The sequence below is a fragment of the Ananas comosus genome, linkage group 7 (assembly GCF_001540865.1).
Source record: "Ananas comosus cultivar F153 linkage group 7, ASM154086v1, whole genome shotgun sequence".
NCBI lineage: Eukaryota > Viridiplantae > Streptophyta > Magnoliopsida > Poales > Bromeliaceae > Ananas > Ananas comosus.
The window spans coordinates 1671139-1692789 of NC_033627.1; the positions used below are offsets into that span (position 1 = coordinate 1671139).

Below are 21651 nucleotides of genomic sequence, written 5' to 3' on the forward strand. Positions count from 1 at the left end.
AAAAATCCATTAATTTGTGGGGTGCATCATTCATTGCAGAGGAAACACTTTTGTGCACCATTTGTTGAGAGTGGACCCATTTTGGTATATTCCATCCAAATAAAGTTTTTTTTAAAAAAAAAAAACTAAGAACACACTGATCAAACGGCTAGTGTAGCTCTCTGGTTACTGGTACAGTGATCCAACGGTGGGCTCACAAAGTAAACTACAGCGTTATTTTTTTGGACTCACACCGCGTCCACTACCGTATATTAAAATAAAAAATAAATTAGAACGTTGGAGAGAGAATCAATGCACAGTTCCCGAGGTGGTGAACCGAGCCCTAACCATTATTCTCCTCGCCCTTTTCGTTTATCTGTATTAGGAGAACTTATTCCCTGCACCTGATATATCCCAACGCTTTGTGAACCTCATTGTATGGTTGTGAAATGGTCTGTTCAAAATTATGAATATTAAATTCACCTATTTTTAGGTGTGTATTGTTTTAAATTTAAAGCATGAAATTTGCAAATTTGAATGTTAAATTATATTTATTATTATTCACTGGATACGGTTCACGATACGTACGGATGAACCGCGTCCACGCGTAGTTTCTCCTTTATTGCACTTGAGCCTTTTTTTGGGTAAATGCTGAGGTGTTGGGGTTTCCACTCTCGGGCTGGTGCAGAGAGAAATTATTTCGTGCACCGGGTGTATACACTATATCTAACTCATTAGATTTGGGCATAAATAAAAGGGAAACTTCAAAACCCCCCTGTGGTTTCATTGTTTCTTACTTTAGTACCCTGTGATTTAAAGTGTATCAATTTGCCCCTCTGTGGTTTCGTTTTTATCTTTTCGGTAGCTTTTTTGTTAATATTTTATTAAAGGAAAAACTTCAAAAACTCCCCTTGTGGTTTCACACTTTTTCATTTTAGTACCCTGTGGTTTAAAGTGTATCAAGTTAGTACCCTGTGGTTTCTTTATCACTTTAGTACCCTGTAGTTTAAAATGTATCAAATTAGTACCCGGTGGTTTTGCACTTTATCACTTTAGTACCCTGTGGTTTCACACTTTATCACTTTAGTATCCTGTGATTTAAAAAACCACAGGGTACTAACGTGATACAAAATTAAAACCACAAGGTACTAAAGTGATAAAATGCAAAACCACATGGTACTAACTTGATACACTTTAAACCACAGGGTACTAAAGTGATAAAGTGAGAAACCATAGGGTACTAACTTGATACATTTTAAACCACAGGGTATTAAAGTGAAAAAAATTGAAACCACAAGGAGGGTTTTTGAAGTTTTCCCTTTATTTATTAAATTATATACAAAAAAACTTCAGATACCTATCTAGATTTATCAAATATTCACTTTAGTATTCTTTAATTTTAACTTTATCACCGATTTAAGAAAAAAAAATAATGAAATTGATAAGAAAAAGAGAAAAAAGAAACCACAGAAGGACAAATTGATACATTTTAAACCACAGGGGGGCAAAGTGAGAAACTATGAAACCACATGGGGGGTTTTTGAAGTTTTTCCTAAAAATAAATACACTGTTGTTAATGATATGATAATTAAACATAGGCTCTTTGAATATTATACATGGATTAGATTTCGCCATAGATGATAATAATAATAATAATAATAATAATATAATATAATATAATATAAGGTGTAGTGTACAAAGTGTATGTATACACACAGTGTAGGCAACAATTTATCTCTGCAAAGGAGGTTTATAAAATAAAATAAAATATAAAAACTTCATATATACCCCCACACGGGCCACACCTAAAACGGACTACAAATAAAGGCTCTAATAAGATGCTCTCTCTCTCTTTCCTCTCTCTCTTTTGTTTTCACCCATGGCTTCTTTTAGAAGCCCCAATGCATTGCATTAATTACTTGAGCCCCATCACAGTGGGAGAATGGAGGAGTTAAACCCTTCTCTATTTGTGGGGTTTTTACTTCCTCTTTTTGGTGATGTAGTGTGGTGAGGAGGCCTAAAAGAGGAGTTTTGTGAGCTGGGCTTGGCTCCTCTGGGGGCTATCTCAACTGGGTTTGCTTTTGTTTCTGCTGGGGAGTGGAAAGAAGGGTGAAAGATGGGATTTTGCTTGGTGGGTTTGTGTCCTTCTTTGGTTTTCTCAGCTGGGTTTGTGTGGGGGGATTGAAGGTGTTGTAGGATCTGGATGTCTCTTGTGGTGCCAGGGTTGCAGTTCCATTAAATGGAGCTCATTTTTTGGATCAATTTGTTGGTCCTTTCCTTTTCACTTCTCTGTTTGGGAGGCCTCTCCCAAGAGGATGGAGCTGTGTATATTGTGACAATGAAGCAGGCCCCTGCAGTTCATTACAACAGTGACTTGAAGAGGTTTGGGAGTAGTAGCTCAACTAAAGGAGGAGTCTCTGGGACAACGAATATCCTCAACAAGCCAAGGTGCTTTTTTTTTTTTGCTCCCCCCCCCTCCACTTGCATTCTTTTTTGTTCTTATGAACATTGCAATTTTTCTCAAGTTGGTTAAATTTGTTTGTCTCAGTAAGAATAATGGGTTTTACTGCTGTAAAAATCTTCAAGGTGGTGTTCAACTGACAAGTACTGTAATCAGGGAAATATAATAATAGTGTTAGGTAATTGGAATTTGCTACTAATTATATCCTTAGGGGGAGTTCTATGGCTTAATTACGCCATCGAAGTCGTGTTCGTAATTGTACTATAATCAAGTAGAGGTAGGTATTTTGACTGCATTCTTGTTCTATTCCTCTCCCTAATCTAAAGAATGATTCTGGGCTTAATCTGCATCCTGCTTATCTACTGTGATTTTTGTTCCTATGACTTTTACTTGGTTTATTGAGTTTCATGCCTATATTTGTGGTCCATACGCTTTAAATATTTCTGTCCCAGGTGTATGACTCTGTGTAAATGCAAATGCAGGAATTCGACAGCGTATTCAGATTACAGCTCATATTTGGTCCGTCTTCAAAATTCGCTATTGAAGAAGGCATTAAAAGGGGAGCTCTATCTAAAGCTATATAGCTATCATTATTTGATTAATGGGTTTGCTGTCCTTATCACTCCTCAACAGGTAAATTTTTGCGTCCTCTTTGAGCCGTTCTTTCGTAGCCTTGACTTGCTCCCGTGGTATCTTGTCACAGTCATGTTATAGTATCTGATCTTTTTTTTTTTTTTTTGATCCATTTTAAAGGCAGAAAAGCTCTCTAGAAGGAGAGAAGTAGCAAATGTAGCTTTGGACTTCTCAGTAAGGACTGCCACTACACATACACCTGAATTCCTAGGTTTGCCGCAAGGCGCATGGGTTCAGGAAGGTGGGCCCGATGTTGCTGGCGAAGGAATAGTCATTGGTTTTATCGACACGGGCATTGATCCGACTCATCCCAGCTTTGCCGACGATCTTTCTACGAATGGCTACCCCGTTCCTGCCCATTTTTCTGGTGTTTGTGAAGTAACAAGGGATTTCCCTTCTGGGTCCTGTAATAGAAAGCTTGTCGGTGCTCGCCATTTTGCTGCTTCTGCTATAACTAGGGGAATCTTCAATTCTTCGAAGGATTATGCTTCGCCATTTGATGGTGATGGCCATGGCACGTAAGTTCTCTACTTAAATTTTGTAATCTGTGTACTGTTCTATGTACTATTAGAATTGTAAAATCTCTTCCCCAGCTTCTCTACTTTCTTGCTATACATGCATGCACAGAAGCATATATAACGTGCACGCATGCATGCGTGCATAACATCGATTGGCTTTAATTATAGATGAGTTCATACTTTTACCAGGGTTTATAAATATCCCTTTTTCGTCTTTTGGCTCTGGCAAGCTGTCAGAGTAAAATTATTCATTCCAATCCATATGTGTGAAAAATTAGAACTTTGTATATTGATTCTTTTGTTGAGTTTTTAACTTGTGGTTCAATCAGTACTGGCTAGATTGCTCTATGGTTGCTTATGCATTGCGAACTTCATACAGGCACACAGCTTCGATTGCAACTGGTAATCATGGAATTCCTGTTATTGTGGCTGGGCACAACTTTGGGAATGCAAGTGGCATGGCGCCTCATGCACAGTAAATGTCGAATTCTACTTTTGTCCTTTGTAAATCAGTTATTGTGTTGTACTCATACTGTTGCGACCTGTCTTTCACTTTACAGCATTGCTGTTTATAAAGCTCTTTACAAAAGCTTCGGAGGCTTTGCTGCTGATGTAGTTGCTGCTATTGACCAGGTAAATGACGCCCGCACATGAATTTCGCTCTTTCTGGAAGTGTTTGTACATAGAATTTTTTTTTTCATAAAGTGACTTCACAGGCAGCTCAAGATGGTGTTGACATTATAAGTTTATCCATCACCCCTAACAGACGCCCTCCCGGAATAGCAACATTCTTTAATCCTATCGACATGGCGTTGCTTTCTGCGACAAAAGCTGGAATCTTTGTGGTGCAAGCGGCAGGAAATACTGGGCCTTCTCCCAAAAGCATGTCTTCCTTTAGCCCGTGGATATTTACTGTAGGTGCTTCTGCTCATGATAGGATCTATAATAATTATCTGGTTCTTGGCAACAACTTAACCATTTCGGGAGTTGGTCTCGCTCGTAAGTTTTCCAATTCATGCTTGCTGCTATTATTATATGTGCGGTTTTATTGCTTTTGTTCTGAGTCTGAATTTCTTCTTGCTAATCTCTATAAATGTACCTCTCATCACTGTTTTGAAGTTGATTACACCACTAAGCACTAAACTTACTTTGTGGAGTTTCACTTATGTCACATAACCACAAAGCAAGACACCAAAATACTTCAATTTTTATAACCAATTTGGTCATTTCGTCAAACTCCGTTTGATTTTTCAAAATGGAGGAATGGCGTGACAACTGAATCATAATGGTATTGAGATGACATGGTAACTTAATGTGCTGCCTTATCATCACCAGCAAATCTCTCGGAGACTACATGTAAGTGGAGTTTCATAGAGTGACCTGGTTGAAATAGAAACTGAAGTTCTGCATGTCAACTGTAACAAAGTGAAGTTTTGTCACCTTATTTTAATTTCATGATAATTTCGGTGAACTATGGCGTGTTAATGATTTTAATAATCCTCTGATTCTTCTAAAATTTTTAATTACAAAGAGATTGAAGCTTGTGTTACTAAATGTTCTGCTTAACTTGATCATACATGCAGCTGGGACAGATGGCGACTCGATGTACACTCTCGTCGCTGTAACTCATGCATTAAAAAATGATACGACTATATCTACTGACATGTATGTGGGAGAATGCCAAGACCCAACTCATCTAAATCAAGATGTAATCAAAGGAAATCTGTTGATCTGTAGTTATTCCATTCGATTTGTGCTTGGCCTGTCCTCAATCAAACAAGCTTTAAACACGGCAAAAAATGTTTGCGCAGTTGGAGTTATATTCTACCTGGATCCATTTGTTATCGGGTTCCAGCTCAATCCGACTCCTATGGATATGCCTGGCCTGATAATACCATCTTCTGATGATTCTAAGGTATGGCAATCACCTTGTGATACACCATTATTTCATTTGATACTGATCGAATGCTCTGTAACATCCATGTAGATTTTTCTGGAGTATTACAATAACTCGTTGGTGGGAAATCAAACCTCTGGAAGAATTGCTAGGTTTGGTGGGGTTGCGAAAATATTAGGAGGCCTAGAGGCCAATTACAGCAAACCTGCGCCAAAAGTAATGTATTATTCAGCTAGGGGACCGGATCCTGAGGACGCTTCTCTTTCTGATGCTGATATCATGAAACCCAATCTAATAGCCCCTGGTAATTTAATATGGGGTGCGTGGAGTTCATTGGGCACGGACTCTGCTGAATTTGAAGGTAAATTTCTACAAATTCAACCTCTTGTACGTCATTGCCTTCTCCCTTTATCCTTGGGGGAAAAAACTAGACTCACTAGCATGTTCCCAGGGTATCACTAGGTTGTCCAGCTTATAAAGTTCATAATTAGACGTCCAAATTATACCAACATTGTTGAGGGTGATGAATGAAGTATCTGACAATCCGAATCCAGGGGTTTATATACATATTAGCATTCTGTAGCTCTACTTAACAAAGCCGGTTGTATGATTTTCAGTAATTCAGCAAATGTTTTCCTTTGATATTCTATCTATATGACTTAAGTGTTTCAATATATGGTGTACTTCTTTTGCTACATTGTGTAGCGAATGGTGTTGTTTACGATCATTTTCTCCCTTTTCATTGGTTTACCCACTGTGCACATCTATATGCTGGTCTGTAAAATACAGAAAACGCCATGTATGCAGACATAATATGTGTACATTTATGTTTTCTACTAAAATTTGTCTACATACTAAGGTTAGGGATTTATCATTCCATTAACAAATTAGTGGTCACTTGTTCTTCATTTTCAACATAACTTCGATAAACAATTGTAAAAAGGTCTGCTTGGCAAGAAGAAACCAAACTTGCTCGTTTTGAGCTTGTGGGTGATGCTAATGTCAAACTCCTCTCAGCAGGGCATCAAAATTTTCTTTTTTTTTTTAAAATTTTTTTTGAGAGATAGGTAGCACGCTACCTGCTTCGTTTATTTCATTTAGAAATAAACTTAGCTGGAAATGTGAATCAACTAGTATTCGAAGTTGGGTCTTGGGTACCAACCATCAAAATTTTCATTACCAGGAAATACAATATATTAACTTGTGATTTCCCCCTAACCCTCTATATTCCTATGATTTTACTTACAATCGAGGTTTTTCGTGGTATTTCTTAGGTGAGAACTTTGCAATGATCTCTGGCACAAGTATGTCTGCTCCCCACATTGCTGGGCTGGCTGCTTTAATCAAGCAGAAGTTTCCCAGTTTCAGTCCGTCGGCCATAGCTTCTGCACTCTCCACAACTGCTACATTATATGACAGGCAAGGCGGTCCGGTCATGGCTCAACGGTCTTATAGCAACCCAGATTCGACTCAGTCGCCTGCTACACCCTTCGACATGGGCAGCGGTTTTGTTAATGCTACTGCTGCTTTAGACCCCGGACTCATTTTTGATTGTGGTATGTTCTAAACTAAAATTTCTGTATTGTGACTCAAATACTAGCTGTAGTATAAATTTCCAACTTCATTTTGGAAAAAAAAAAGAAAAAAATAATCATGAGGAGAAAGTTGGTTTGCAAAATTGAACAATGAAAGCTTCTAACTGCACTGTTATTTTTTTATTTTGCCTTTCTATCAATTTCTCCTTAAAATTTTTTATTTTTGAGTGCCCCCAGATGTTTTCTCTTTATACTATGTGTACGAAAAATAACTAGGCCTTGAAAAACTTTATATTGCAACATGTGATTTTCATTTTACCCTTTCAAAACGGTAATTTCCTATGCATATATCCTCGTACTCACAAGAGTGAAAATGCACTTCTCTTCTTTTTTGTTTTTTTACTTTTCTTTTCCTTCATTATACTGCTTTAAAAAAATTTGCGGGGTTAGGCGATTATAGCTTCCCTTACTTTTTAATTACTGCTTTTGATACATGTGCAGGTTATGACGACTACCTTTCCTTTCTTTGCGGCATCAATGGATCTGCGCCAGTAGTTCTGAACTACACAGGAAATACCTGTGGGATTTCAACAACGACTGGGGCCGATTTAAATCTCCCCTCTATCACAATAGCACTGCTCAACCAATCAAGAACTATAATAAGAACAGTCACCAACATAGCTAATAATGAAACTTACACACTCAGTTGGAGCGCGCCTTATGGCGTCTCCGTCTCGGTCCAACCCCCACAGTTTTTTATCGCCAGCGGCCAAAAACAGAACTTGACCTTTGCTTTTAATGCTGCAATGAATAGCTCCTCCGCAAGCTTTGGAAGAGTTGGGTTCTATGGTAGCCAAGGCCACAAGTCGACTATTCCGTTGTCCGTCGTCTCGAAGATAACATATAACCATACAGTAAGCTGACTATATAACCATACAGTAAGCTGACTTGTATGCGGACCTCTGTTGCTTTTGCTTTTCCTTTTCCTTTCAAGTTTGACCCATTTTTTTTGTGTTTATTGATTTTGGTGTACATTTTGAAGAATGTGAGTGTAATCTTTGACCATTGCCACTAATTTGTACAGATGGCTTAAGTTTTCAGTAGCCCGGGGGCCAGCGGTGTCGCCGAAATGTTGTTGTTGAACAATTTGTTGTGGATTTGCTTTTTGGCTCAAACATGAATTGAGTTACTTGCATTTTTAGAAAGGTGAGTTATCTTAGCATAAGCTCTAGCTTGAGGGACAAAAAGAGATCTTTTGGGGTATATAAGTTTAGTATCAATCTTTATCTACTATATATATTATACTATTCTGGGTTAGAAATTGAGAATGATGGATTGTTGATTTTATCACAATACTGTTTGTGGGATTCTGTAATAATAGATTATAAGAGTGAAGCTGAGAGAGAATGGAGATCAAAGTTACTATTGATACTGATGTATTGAAACTGATTATTATTACTAACAAGTTTGATTAATGAATAGGAAAAACAGTTTTGTTAATATTATTACTTTTGCATAATTTTGGTTAATCCATGCACAAAATAAGGAAGAATAAAGCAAGGGCCAAAGTTTGCGGAAATATTTTCACCTACTTAAATAGAAGCAATCATTATTATTATTAATATTTCCACTTGATGGAGGAACCGAAATTGCTGGTGAACACATTGCTTCTGAATGTTCCACATTCAGAAGTTATTTTCAGCAACAGCACAAAGTTTATTAAAATAAAGGAAAGGAGTTCCTTGTGGGCTTAGCTTTTGGAATAAATTTTTCACTCAAATCGCACTAATTCAGGATCAAACATGTTGATGTAAAATATTTGCCAGAATTTTGGGGAATTTCATGGACAAGCTAAGAGATGAATGCGAAAACTCGAACTCATTAAAAAGATTGTTCTGATACCATCTTATCTATAGAATTGGTACGATGGAGAACAACCTGATTCATCATAACTCAAACTCTTTGCATTCCATCACCAGTACTATTTATTTTATTTTTTTTTTTGGCTTTTCTTTTTTAGTTATTATTATTTTATTTTTGGAGCTCTCATTAAATGGGTTGGCGAGTTGCGGTTGTAATAGGGTAGATGAATCAGACGAGTAGCGCTACTGATTAGGATTCTTTGTAGAGTTGTCAAAACCAACTTAATTATACTTTTTAATCTTTTTATCTTCTTCTTTTCCCCTTTTTCTTTGTTTTTTTTTTTTTTTTTTTTCCAATCACACAATCCTGTGTTACTTCACAATCGCCAGAAGAGAAACAATTAAACAAATAAAGAAACACACTACAATGATCAAATAACATGTACATACAAAGGATCACACTCATCCGTGTCATACCCAAACTCATCAAACACCTTGGACCCCTCGTGCTCAAAACTCTTTATCCCCGAACACCACTTCACCACCTCCTCATCGGCCTCAAACCCCACGCAATCCCTCGCACACAACCTCTCCAGGTTCTTGCACCCGTGCACTATCGCCGAGAGCTCTTCCCTGGGCAAGTATGATCTGCTGAGGCACAAGAATTTGAGGTCGGGGAGGCGGTCGACGATCGCGGCGGCGTCCTCTTTCTTGATCGCGCCGTGCATTTTGAGCCCGACGACGGAGTTGGAACTGCGGCCGATCTGGGCGGCGGTTTCTAAGAAAGACGAGGGTTTGGATTCCATTTCGAGCCATTCGAGCTCTCCCCATTTCGCGACGATCTCCGGGAGGTGCGGCTCGTCTTCCGACGCCAGGTTTGGTAGGATCACTTTCCTAAGTTTCGTGCACCTGCATGAAATTCAATTTACGATTTTAATTACTCTTAACACTTCTGTTCACGTGCATGGTGGATATGCAATTGAGTATACGTATACATATATATAGATAGATACGATAGAAAACGGTTCAGAAATAGTCACGTGTATGAGCGGTGCGTACTCTTTCGCGACGTGCAGGTCGCGTAAGGACGCACCGAAGAGGAGAGGGAAGGCGAGCTCGACGGCGGAGCCGCGGCTGCGGGCGACGCAGAGCCTGAGGAATCCGGAGAAGGAGAAGCGCGGGACGGCGTAGCGGTCGGAGAATTCGCGGGAGAAGCGGCTCCACGGCATGAAGTCGATGTCGTGGAAGTCGAGCAGGGTCCAGCAGAGGGGGTCGAGGGATGCTCGGTGCCACGACTTGCACACGAAGGGCACGCCGACCGCCAAGTCCTCGAGGCTGAGCCGCCGGAAAATGAGAGATAGGCAATCGGCCGCCATCTCCGACCACCGCCGACCTTCTGATTCCATCGATCTCTATTCTCTTATTCTCTCTTTGTTGTATCTCTTTGTTGTATGTCGAATGTGTGGGTCTACATATGCATTTATGTTACTAATTTTAAGGGAGTTTGGAGAGGGGAGTGTGAGGCATTTATGCAAACAGGTGAGTGTATTTGTGAAGGTTAATTCGGCCCGGGGAGTGGGGGAGTGGGGGAAAATTTTTGCATGGACCGTCGTCCACGGTGGACCGGTTTGTTAAGCTCAATTTACGTTAGGGTGCGTTTAGTTACACGTAAAATTGTGGAAAAAAAATTTTATGTCGTTTAGTGTTTGGTTTGTAGGAAAAGAAAATTAGTTTTTCGTAACTATTATTTGGTTGAAAGGAAAAAAGATTAAATAAAAAACTATTTAATATATTTTTATTATATAAATAATTAATAATATATAATAATTAATATACTATATATATTATTATTATAATTTCTATATATAGATTAAATATATTTAAAATTATAATAAACATAATACAAAATATATTAAATAGTNGTAGATCTAATGGCAGAAAACTCGATAGTATCAAATGCTTGGTACTATCGATAGTATAGTAGCCGACTTATATATATATATATATATATATATATATATAGTCCGGCTACTATACTCTTATGAGTACGATCGCTTTCGTACTCATAAGTTGTTTTCGATGATAGAGCTTCTGAATTGACGATCCATACCATTAAACATTATCTAGAGAATTTAAAACTTCTAGAAATCAAATTTTATAATTTTTCGATATCATTTACCTTACAATCAAAAGCTCACAAAATTGACAAATTTTAACTGCCGGTATGAGATATTTGCTAGTTTAACGGTAAAAAAGAATCGAAATATGTTCAATTTTTGATAGAAAATTCTATTCACTATCTAAATAAAGAGCAATAAGTCCGATCTTAAATTGAAAGATCCGATCATCCATTTTTAGGATGTCTTTCGATTTTAACCGTTTATTTTATACCCGCTTGATGGACTTTATAATGATTTCGAAAAATTATAAAATTTATTTTCTAGAAGTTTCAAATACTCTAGATCATATTTAACGGTGTGAATCGTCGATTTAAAAATCCCAACATTGAAAACAACTTATGAGTACGAAAGGCTCTATACTTATAAGAGTATAGTAGCTCTACTCTATATATATATATATATATATATATATAAAGAGAGATGTCCACCGTGGACCTGTCTCTCATGCGGCCCGTGAAAAAGCCCCGCCCTATGAGCCGCGATTTTGGCTCGGCTCTCAGGCATTTTCATTTTCCGCCATTCACACGCGGAAAACAAAAAAGCAAATTTTACCTCAAATAGGTAAAATTATTTTTTCCGAAATTTTTTTTTTCCGACAAAACAAACGAAGTGGTAAACTATTTTTCCATCAAAAATTTATTTTCCATCTATTTTTACAACACACCAAACAACCCCCTTACTGGAAAATACGGATAGCCGGATTTCACTTACGTTGACCAGGTCGAAGCAATGATTATGGCACTCAAGTGGGGAGTGGCTGTAAAAGTCGCGCCGATCAAGACGGCACGAATAATAAAGAGCGCGATAGCGTCGGATTGACCAACGAAACGAAATGCCCGCGCGCGAATCTTAAAGCCCGTGAGTGGCCCCAAAATAAAATACGTGTAAATAGGAAGGGTGGAGTGGTAGGTGTCGGCGTCACGCCAACGAGAGGCGTGAAACGTGCGAGAAAAATGTGTGGATGCCACGGACACATTCTAGAAGTTTTCATTTCATGTCTCGGTGATTTTGTTAGGTTAATGCTTAATTATCCAGATAATTTTAATTGCTTATTCGCTGATTATACTGTACTAATCAATCAATTATTGTACATATATCTATCTCATTTACACTCCCAAATTAATATGGTAATTAAATATGCATATTCATATTTTCAAAATAGAAAAGAGAGAAAAGAAAAAAGAGTGGTCCAATCAATGGCGTCATTATTTATAATTAAATAATAATCACTTTAGACTACTTAATTGTTACAAATATTCTAGAAGGATTTATTTTTTTCACTTACTAGTTATTATTATTAGTCCACATCGTTTAAAGACTTTTAACCGCGCGTGCATCTTCAAAGATTACTCTTTCTTTCTCGCATGCGATTTACTCTTTTTCTCAATTTCTTGCTAAAATACGTAACCATGCATTTTTGACGTTGGTCACTTTCATTTACTCCTAGAGGAGATATAATGCGTGCGTGCACGATTTAGCGAGATATAATGCGTGCGTGCACGATTTAGCGAAAATATTTTAAGCGAACAATTGAAGAACAAATCCTGGATTTGTACGATGAAGCTTCTAGAATCACATTTCTCCTTTGGAGACCCCTCATTCTGTGGCTCAGGTAGTTTTCTTGTTAAGATGAAGATACTTGAGGTTGCCCCACTTTTATTATTGTAATGAAGAGCAAATTAGATTGAGATTATTAACTTGTTTAGCCGTAATTGGTCACCAATGTTAGGCCCGTGTAACATATACTAACGTCTTGTTCGGGTTATATAATTTTATCAGCCATAATCAGCTAGTTATTGCAAAAGATATTTTTGAAATTAGTTTAATAGAATAGTGGTAATTAGCTTATCAAAACAAATTACATTCATCAAAATTATATATACTAGTGTACCCATGTTGTACCGTACAAACTGGTTAAACAAAACATCAAAATCACCATTAAAAATACGCTTTCGATATCTGTGCTACTACCAACCGTTCCTAGCGCAAGCGGCAAAAGACTTGATGGTTGATACACGAGATTCCAAATTCGAATCCTAGTTGATTCACATTTTTAGCTAAATTTATTTTTAAATAAAATAAACGAAGCGGATAACATGCTAGCTATCTCTTTAAAAAAAAAAGAGAAAAAGATATATGTGTTACTTGCAAAAAAGACTAATAAATTTTTCTACACATACGAGGATCTATAAATACCTAAATTTAGTCCATTTTTTTGCTGATTGGATCAAACCAAGGTAACTTTATATTTATGATTGAACTTTCTAAGAACATAATTATTCATCTATCTATTTCTATTCAATACATTAAATGAGAAAGTGGACGTTGTCCTTCAATCTTTCTTTTCTACTTGTCCTTATCTAATTTTTTTTGTTAGAGTTTGTGTTGTTTTAATACAATGGATTAAATCCTCATATCCTTCATCAATTATTAATTTCGTGTGCTTTTTATATTTATCGGAGTGAAAGTATTAATATATATTTTTGGGCTCGTTTTCTATCAAATCGATCTTTTGACAAAGTGAAATTGATGGTCATGGGACATGATTACAAGTAGGAGTGTTAATGAGCCGAACAAACAGGCTTGTTAAAGTATTGAGCTGAAAAATTTAGCTCGTGTTCGGCTCATTAATAAGTGAGCCGAACATGAATTGGCTTTCGAACTGAACAACGAATAATAAGTTAAATAGATTAGAGTGGATATATAAAAAATAAATTTATAAAATGTTATCCATTAGACTTTGATCTAATGGTTGAAACTTTATATATAAATGAGGTTTTTTTTTTATAACTAAGCTCGGTTTAATATTTGTTAAAAAAACAAATAATAAAATATATATTATATATAATTATTTATTATATAAAAATATATAAAAATATAAACTAAATAAATTATATAAATATAAAATATATATATTCGAGTTGTTATCGAGCTGAACACGAGCGAGCTGACTCCATCTTGTATTCTACTCGTTTATTAAAGGAGCCGAAATATTCAACTCGTGTTCGGCTTATTTATTAAACGAGCGATTCGATCTCGAATTTATTTTGAGCCAAACACAAGCTGGCACGCGAACAATGAGCTGAATCACAACCTCTTCTCCTATAGACACAAAAAGTGAAGTGGGGGGAAGGTCTCTTTAAAGATAAATCACTTCTCCTTAATTAGGCTATTTAAGACACAGCATTCTTGACCATTGATTGCCAAGCTCTTTTTGTCTTCTCATTTTCAAACTTGGTAGATGGGGGCAGTTGGTACAAGACAAAACAGGAGCATACCTCATGAGTCATGAATCATAACTTTTTTTTGAGAACAGCTTTATTCACTGAAGATATGAATTAGGCTATAGCTGTGAGGCAACCAGGGCCTCGTGAAAAGGGTCCGCAAAAAAAAAAAAAAGGAAAAAAAAGAAAAAAAAAAGGGTTTAGTGTTTAGGATTTAGTCAAAGGATGTTTTTCCAAGAATCAATCAGCTGCTTGAGCCTTCTCCCCACTATAACAGGATCTATCTGTATTTCGCGAAAGATAAGATTATTCCTGGCCTTCCAGATGGTCCACCAACATGCGGCCAAATCAGTCAATCCGTTTCTCATGCTGTGTCCATCATACCTTCCCTTCCACCTCTCCCAGACGTCGAGAACGTCTTCGCCCAACTCCCCTGCCCGAACGTCATGAATCATAACTTTGTGGAGTTAATCCCTTCTTCAAAATAAAGGGACTTTGTAGGTGGTGTTTCCTTTTTAAAAAAAATATTTTTTTCCTTTTATTTTGTGGTCCTAGTGCAAGTAACCATCCAATACATATATTTGAAATCACCATGAAGACTAGTAGGTGATTGATGCATATGTTTAAATAATATTGCTTTGCCTTTCCTGAGATTAGTATTTCTTGGGGGTAGGTAATTCATATAGAATTCGTATCTAATCAATCTTAAAAATGTTTAATTCGATGTTATTATTTCTATGTAGCCAAATTAGGCGCACACCTAGCAACTTTATTGAATCCTCCTTTCAAAATAAAACTTTTGTGAATTGTGGGGTGGTGTTTTTATTTTTATTCGTGGCCCGAGTTCAATTAATGGTCAAATAATGGGTTACACATGAATGGTTATTTTGTGGTGGCCTATCCTTTCTTGTGATAGAGTTTGTAAATCTTTTTATAATTAATTTGTCGAAGGGCTATGCTTTGGCATTAAAAAGTTGTTGTCAATGGAGAAGGACATCAAAGGCAATTGTGACAATAAATGTTGGTCTCAGGATGGTCTCAACATGAGAAAATGTAGCTTCTTTGGGCCAAATCTTCTTGGTCAATTAAGTTGTTTAGTCCCTTGGAAATAAAGTTAAAGTTGTTAGGTGAAAATATCTAGCTTACTCACTTCTACAAAGAAAATTTTGTATGTAATTTATGATATGTTGTGCATATTTTCCCTTTAGGTATTATTTGGTTCGGGGATAAGCAAAAAGTGGTTATTCTAGGGATAGATATAAATTGAGGTATAAGCGGGGATTATGTGAATAAGAAATTAATCATGTTAAACACAATGCCTTTCTTACTTTTTGGCTTCTTCATTATTAGTTGTTTGGGATTAAGCACACAAATTATAAGATATATAGAGATTAAAGAATAGTGGGTTGAGAGTAGAGGGGGTGGAACTTACAATTTGTTAGATATGTCTCGAGTTCTAGAACCGCAAGGTTTTCTAACTCTATTCTATTTTGGTTATCGTATTAAATTAAATTTAGATTATATCTAATCTAATTAAGTATTCCTAGTTTTAGTGAATTTGTATTCTTAATTATATTAAGATTTAGCTATTATTATAAATATACCTTTTATTCTATTGATTTGGTGCCACAGATCAGTGTGAGAGTATGGGTGTATTTTTGAAATTAAGATTTTGTGAGAGAGGCATATTTGTACACCACTTCGATTATAATAAAGATCTCCGCTTTGTCTTCGTCAGTGGATGTAGGCCGGTGATCGAACCACGTAAATATTGTATGCTATATTTTCCTTCTCTCTTTTTTGGATCTTGTTTAGTATTTTCGTATCCGGCGAATTAGATCTTTTCCGCGTTTCATTGGTCCAAACATCAAGTGCTTTCTTCAATGAGTTCAAGTCTGCCTTCGCTGATAAGCAAGAAAGGCTCCTCCCGCTCACTTGGCTCTTCTTTTTTTCATTGATCTTTTGTACCCCTCGCTCTATGAGGATGCGTGCCTATCCAGAACGTGCAAAGTCAAGTAGCGGTAGATCAACAAAGTTTTGGGTATAGTTGTCATAACACGATTAGTAAGACAAATTCTATGTCATTTTCTATTAATTTTCCCCGTACTTAATTCCTACATTCACTATATTATTGCATATATTTCTGTCGATTATTTTGTCGAAATACACGTAGCATGATTTATCTGATATTCACCATGCATGTAAGCAGGGGTGTTACGAAAAAAAAAAAAAAAAAGGAGCTTATGTTCATATAGAAACCATGATATTTGAGGTGGTTGTGATGTTAGTGTTAAGAAACCACAAGTAAAACTATTGTACCTATATATTATTGTTGCCTATGGCAATTAGCTTATACTCACAAAGGTTACATCTGTTGCATTTCTTAGTCATTTGTTCTTCCTTCAAGTAACAAAACTATGAAGTTTAAGAATATTTTCCTAGCCTTTACAGTGATGCCTCACTTGCTAGGTCTATCCTAAGTTCCTAACTTTGAATTCCTGTTGGTAGTGGTGAAGCTAATGCACAAAAATTGGGTGTTGGTGCAGTGTCTTAAGGAAAATTGCGAACTAATACGAAATGGTGGAACTACTTCCCCTATTCAAATTTAGGTTACTACTGAGGCAACTAATTGGTGTTAAAAGCTACTGAAAAATGGATGTATAGTTACATTTTTATATAACATTAGTTGTATAGTATCACCAAACATGAATGGATAGTCGCATTTTTTATATAACATTAGTTATGTAGCATAATCAAGCCACTAATAGTCAAGTACCAAGGTTCTTGATAGCCTATTCTATGATCAGGAATTTGAGTTTCTGTGCGTGCGATAATTTGGAGTGCGAATCGGAAAGTTTCTGAGAGTATAAAATTTCAAAGAAACAGCAATTTTGTATCCAATCATATTGCCCAATATTCAAAAATGGATTGGTGGTAATTACATAAGCTGAAACTAGTTTGGACTTGATCTGGGCTCAGGACATTTGTTTAACTTCGAGCCCAGCCCGCCTCGAACAAGGTTGAGACAGTCCAAATTTGAAGCCCATCAAGCCCACAATCAGAGGACTTTGGGCCTTCTTTGGTCCAAAATCTCTTTATCGTATATAGAAACAGAAAAACTATAAAAGGGAATTGATATTGTCAAAGATATTTTTAATAGTAAAAAAAATAATAATAAATCATTGCTGAATACAATATATAGGTTCTGAAAATAGTGAAACTAGCTTTGGCAATGCTAATTCCCATAGAAAAGCTTATTTTCTTATAAGTTTAATCTTATTCATTATCATATTCAAGAGCAAGTATTTGGCTCTTGGGAGTTAGAACTGGTTGGTTCACTAGTAAATCATTTGATTCAAATAAGTTCCGAAAGTATTGGGTTCGACTGAATTCGAGAGTGGGTTCAAATTCAACCAATCGGTTCGATATAGTCTCTCTTATCTTGAGAAATAGAAAGTACGCATCGATAGATGGGTCTTCGGTTTTCTAAAAAAGCATATAATTCAAAAAAAAAATCATAAAATTTTATTTTAAATTTTTCATAGACAAGAATAGATTCAAAATATCGATTTTTTTTTTAGACAATTTTGATAACATAATAATCAACTGGATGAAAAAGTAGTGTTTCAAAATTCAAAGTTGTTGCATTGGATTCGATAAACATTATTTAAGAGTAAGGTTGAGCCAGGTGGGACCCATTCTACTCCAGGATAAAAAAGTTAGAAACACTACTAAAAGTGTTTTTTTTTTTTTATGATTATATCATTTTGTGATGAATGTAGCTACACGTGTCCACATAACCACCTCTCATAATATGTTCCCAACTGTATATCTTTATCTTATTTGAAATGCATCTCGAATAAAATAAATAAAAAATATTCCCCCCCGTGTATATTTGCTTTTTTAAATAAAGATCCTGCATTAATTAAATACCCACCGTTAATTAACTATTTAATCACCCAACAACCCTGTTTATATTATATTATATTAGCAAGAATATCTGAGCTGGGTCCCACATGTCAGTGTCACATGCCTCCTCCAACAACCAACCAATATCCGTTGTAATCGTAATTACTTAGTTTTAATTTTAAATTATTATTCGGCCAAATTAAAGCACGCCTCCCTCGTGCTTCATCGTCTCCTCCCACATGACCGTTGAAGTGCCCTTTTCCCTTTTTCGTTTCTTTTTTAACTCCTCCTCCTCCTCCATTAAAACCCTAATTAGATCCTTCCCCCTTCCCAAGATCGCGTTTTGATATCGATCTCCTCTCCTCTCGTTTCATCTGGTGAGTGGTCCTTTTTTGAGGGTTTTGGGAGAGATCGTTGTGAGTTAGGGGTCTTCTTGTGCGATTTAGTGTCATACTGTTCTTTCGTTTTATAGGTTAAAAGGTTGGGTTGTTGTAAAAGTCGTAGCTTTTGTTGATATGATAGTGTATGATTTATAATTTCGCGAGTCAAAAGAGTTGGATAAAACTTTTTTTGTAATTTTTGGGTTCTAAAGTTGTCGAAACCTGATGCGAAAGGGTGAAATCACTTCGATACCTAACAACTGATTTGAAACTCAAATTCACTGCGTATTGGTTTTGCTTGCAAATTTATTTGCAACTCTTTGCTGGGTACTTTTTGTTCTTACCATCTTATTACAAAGGTCGCTGTCCCTGGAAAATATTTAGAGTTTAAAACTGCAATTTTTTATTTTTTATTTTTCCCCCTTTCCTTTTCGCTCTGCAAATAGGAATTTGGAGTTTTCTTTTTTGGTTTTGTTATCATCTGTTTTTTTCCTTTTGTTGTGAAATCATATATATTTGGTTGAAAGGTTTAGGGGAAAACGAGAAAAAGGTCTCATTTTTTTTTGCCGCTCGAATATTTATGAGGAGTACTACTTTTATTTTCCTTTTGCTTGGTATGAGTAGAGTGCACTAGTTTTTATGTTTTTTATCTTAATTGACTTTCAACTACTTAAATATAACTAATGGTGTAGATTGTTTAATGTGATCTGGATGTTTTTCTCGAGCCAGGAAGAAAAATGTCTGAGCATTCAGAAAATGCGGCTGAAAATATTATAAACAACATCATGGAAACCATTGCCGATAAAATCCCCAGACAGAAATCGGTGAGATTTTCTGAGGAAGAAAACACGGTCACTGCTCAGATGAATAAGCTTTTCGGGCGCCAGAAGTCTGTCCATAAGATTTTGGGCGGCGGAAAACGTATCTCATTTCTTATTCCTTGTTTTCTTCCTTCATATAATTTTGTCGGTCAAATATGATATCTTTTCTTTTGTCTGCCCTCGTAGCTGCCGATGTGTTATTATGGAGGAATAAGAAGATCTCATCGAGCGTATTGACTACTGCAACAGCTATCTGGACCCTTTTTGAGTGGCTCGATTATCACTTTCTGACTCTTGTTTGCCTTGGGCTTGTTGTTGGAATGCTTATCCAGTTTGTTTGGTCCAATGCTTCCGGCATGTTAAACAGGTTTTAAAGCTTTTGAAGTACGCGACTGAATTATTGACACGATGATATAGTTAAATACTGACTTGTTCTCCCTTCAGGTCTTCTGAGGTACCTCGCGTGCAATTGCCCAATGAACTGTTTGTAAACATTGCTGTGTTTGCTGGTACCCAAATCAATAAACTTTTGGGATATCTTCAAGATGTTGCATGTGGAAGAAATTTGAAACAGTTTCTGATTGTACGTGATATCCTTCTTTTTCTTTTTTAAGTGGTATTTTTCATTCAAGTGCTCTGCATGAATTTGGAATTCCAAAGAACTAGACGCAGGTTGATTGATTGTATATAACTGTATCTAAGCTGCAGTGTTCTTGAAGTGTGGAACTGGTCTTCTATAGATGTCATGACATCCAAGTGCATCTTTTTTCATTTATATGGTACATCAATGCTATTTTTTATGACTGTAGTGAAAACACACATTAACAATCGAGCCATAATTCCAACAATTTGGAATTTAGGATTAGTATTTTTACTATGAACCGCTATCAGCTCATCTCAGATAAGGTCTTTTCCATGTCATGCGACTTCAACAACAAAAGCTGAAGAGTTGTCGCCATCAACCATTGCAGGTTATCACATTGATCTGGGTTATATGTGAACATTGCCTATATAGAAGCTCTTTATGATGCAAATCCTCCATTCTTTATAATGGAAATCCTCCATGTTGTGCAATATTCAATCTTCTCAAATGGGAAAAAAAAATAGAAGCAATACTTCCTTTGTGTATGTTTTTATATTTCTTTCAATATTCTTTCAAAATGGCTGTATTACCACTCATATTGCTTAGTTTTATTCTTGGTGAATAACTAGGATGCTGCATCACCATTTTCTTTGATATGTTTAATTCGACATGCAAGCTTAAGCTGTTGTTCTTCTTTCAGGCCGTGGCAGGCTTGTGGGCTGCTGCCATAATTGGTAGCTGGTGCAATTTTCTGACTGTTCTTTATATTGGTAAATTACCTAACTCGTCTTAAGGCATTTCATTTACATGTGAGAATAAAAATTGACTTTCAGAAGATTATGCATCTACAAAACAGGATTATGCCGGTGGAGTTCTTATTGATTTCATCTCATTTAACTAGCTTTATGAGAATTGGCTTCTATCTTTTTGGATTCGTTAGTCTGTAGAATTGATACAGTATATTATAGCGATTTATTTGCTTCTGTAATTTGTTTTAACCCTTGTAATGTATGACATGTTCCGTATAGTTAGTTCTTCCATAGAAGGCATTAACTGATAGTGTAATGCAACATGGTAATTTTAACGTTATGTTAGCTTGAAGATCATGCAAAGTACATGCTAAAATATGTTTAATCAAGTTCAGAGATAGAAATTATATAGAGGAAAGTTCGTTCTGTTGAATTTTGTGGATTGCTCTTAATAGTATCATTATTTTTCCTGTCTCTGAGGTAGACAAACGAAAATCTTAGATCAAATATTTGATGCAGGATTTATTAGTGCTCACACTCTTCCAGTGCTTTATGAGAAATATGAAGATCAAGTCGATGACTTCGTCTACAACCTTCTTGGACTACTACAGAGCCAATATCGCAAGCTGGACACGAGCGTGTTGAGCAAAATACCAAAAGGAAATCTCAAGTCGAAGAAGAATGAGTAGAGATTTGGCAAGCTATTCTCCTTGTTTGCTTGGTGATTATTTTTGTGTGACCAAATGTTATTATTCCTATGTCTAAACAAAATTGAACCTTACTTTCTGCGCTATGACTGCTGCAGATATTTCCTGTGCATATTGTTGTGGCAATTGAAGCTATTTATATTGCTGCACTTGTTATTTATATTGTTCTTCATTTTTCTTTTGCTGAGAAATGGAAGTTTAAACATGGGAGCA

The 21651-nt window shown here is 36.3% G+C and overlaps 3 protein-coding genes across 3 annotated transcripts; 2 read left to right on the forward strand and 1 right to left on the reverse strand.

Annotated features, from left to right (window-relative positions):
• On the forward strand, nucleotides 1808–8228 carry LOC109712357 (subtilisin-like protease SBT2.2). The gene is made up of 10 exons (XM_020235881.1): nucleotides 1808–2427; nucleotides 2923–3073; nucleotides 3194–3591; nucleotides 3971–4066; nucleotides 4152–4224; nucleotides 4308–4590; nucleotides 5175–5506; nucleotides 5579–5849; nucleotides 6763–7044; nucleotides 7525–8228. The coding sequence occupies exons 1-10, from the start codon at nucleotides 2219–2221 to the stop codon at nucleotides 7944–7946; spliced, it is 2517 nt and encodes an 838-aa protein (XP_020091470.1). The 5' UTR covers nucleotides 1808–2218; the 3' UTR covers nucleotides 7947–8228.
• On the reverse strand, nucleotides 9287–10452 carry LOC109712490 (F-box protein SKIP19-like). Its single transcript, XM_020236076.1, has 2 exons — nucleotides 9945–10452; nucleotides 9287–9794 (listed from the first exon to the last, which is right to left on the reverse strand). The coding sequence occupies exons 1-2, from the start codon at nucleotides 10289–10291 to the stop codon at nucleotides 9317–9319; spliced, it is 825 nt and encodes a 274-aa protein (XP_020091665.1). The 5' UTR covers nucleotides 10292–10452; the 3' UTR covers nucleotides 9287–9316.
• On the forward strand, nucleotides 18453–21598 carry LOC109713350 (reticulon-like protein B8). Its single transcript, XM_020237392.1, has 6 exons — nucleotides 18453–18575; nucleotides 19308–19499; nucleotides 19586–19766; nucleotides 19844–19982; nucleotides 20683–20752; nucleotides 21251–21598. The coding sequence occupies exons 2-6, from the start codon at nucleotides 19316–19318 to the stop codon at nucleotides 21418–21420; spliced, it is 744 nt and encodes a 247-aa protein (XP_020092981.1). The 5' UTR covers nucleotides 18453–18575; nucleotides 19308–19315; the 3' UTR covers nucleotides 21421–21598.

Coding starts and splice junctions, on each gene's coding strand:
- LOC109712357 (XM_020235881.1), top strand. CDS start 2,219: ATGGAGCTCATTTTTTGGATCAATTTGTTGGTCCTTTCCTTTTCACTT. Junction 2,428..2,922: donor AATATCCTCAACAAGCCAAG/GTGCTTTTTTTT, acceptor ATGCAAATGCAG/GAATTCGACAGCGTATTCAG. Junction 4,067..4,151: donor GGCATGGCGCCTCATGCACA/GTAAATGTCGAA, acceptor TTCACTTTACAG/CATTGCTGTTTATAAAGCTC.
- LOC109712490 (XM_020236076.1), bottom strand. CDS start 10,291: ATGGAATCAGAAGGTCGGCGGTGGTCGGAGATGGCGGCCGATTGCCTA. Junction 9,795..9,944: donor GACCTGCACGTCGCGAAAGA/GTACGCACCGCT, acceptor AATTTCATGCAG/GTGCACGAAACTTAGGAAAG.
- LOC109713350 (XM_020237392.1), top strand. CDS start 19,316: ATGTCTGAGCATTCAGAAAATGCGGCTGAAAATATTATAAACAACATC. Junction 19,500..19,585: donor GATTTTGGGCGGCGGAAAAC/GTATCTCATTTC, acceptor CTGCCCTCGTAG/CTGCCGATGTGTTATTATGG. Junction 19,767..19,843: donor GCTTCCGGCATGTTAAACAG/GTTTTAAAGCTT, acceptor TTCTCCCTTCAG/GTCTTCTGAGGTACCTCGCG.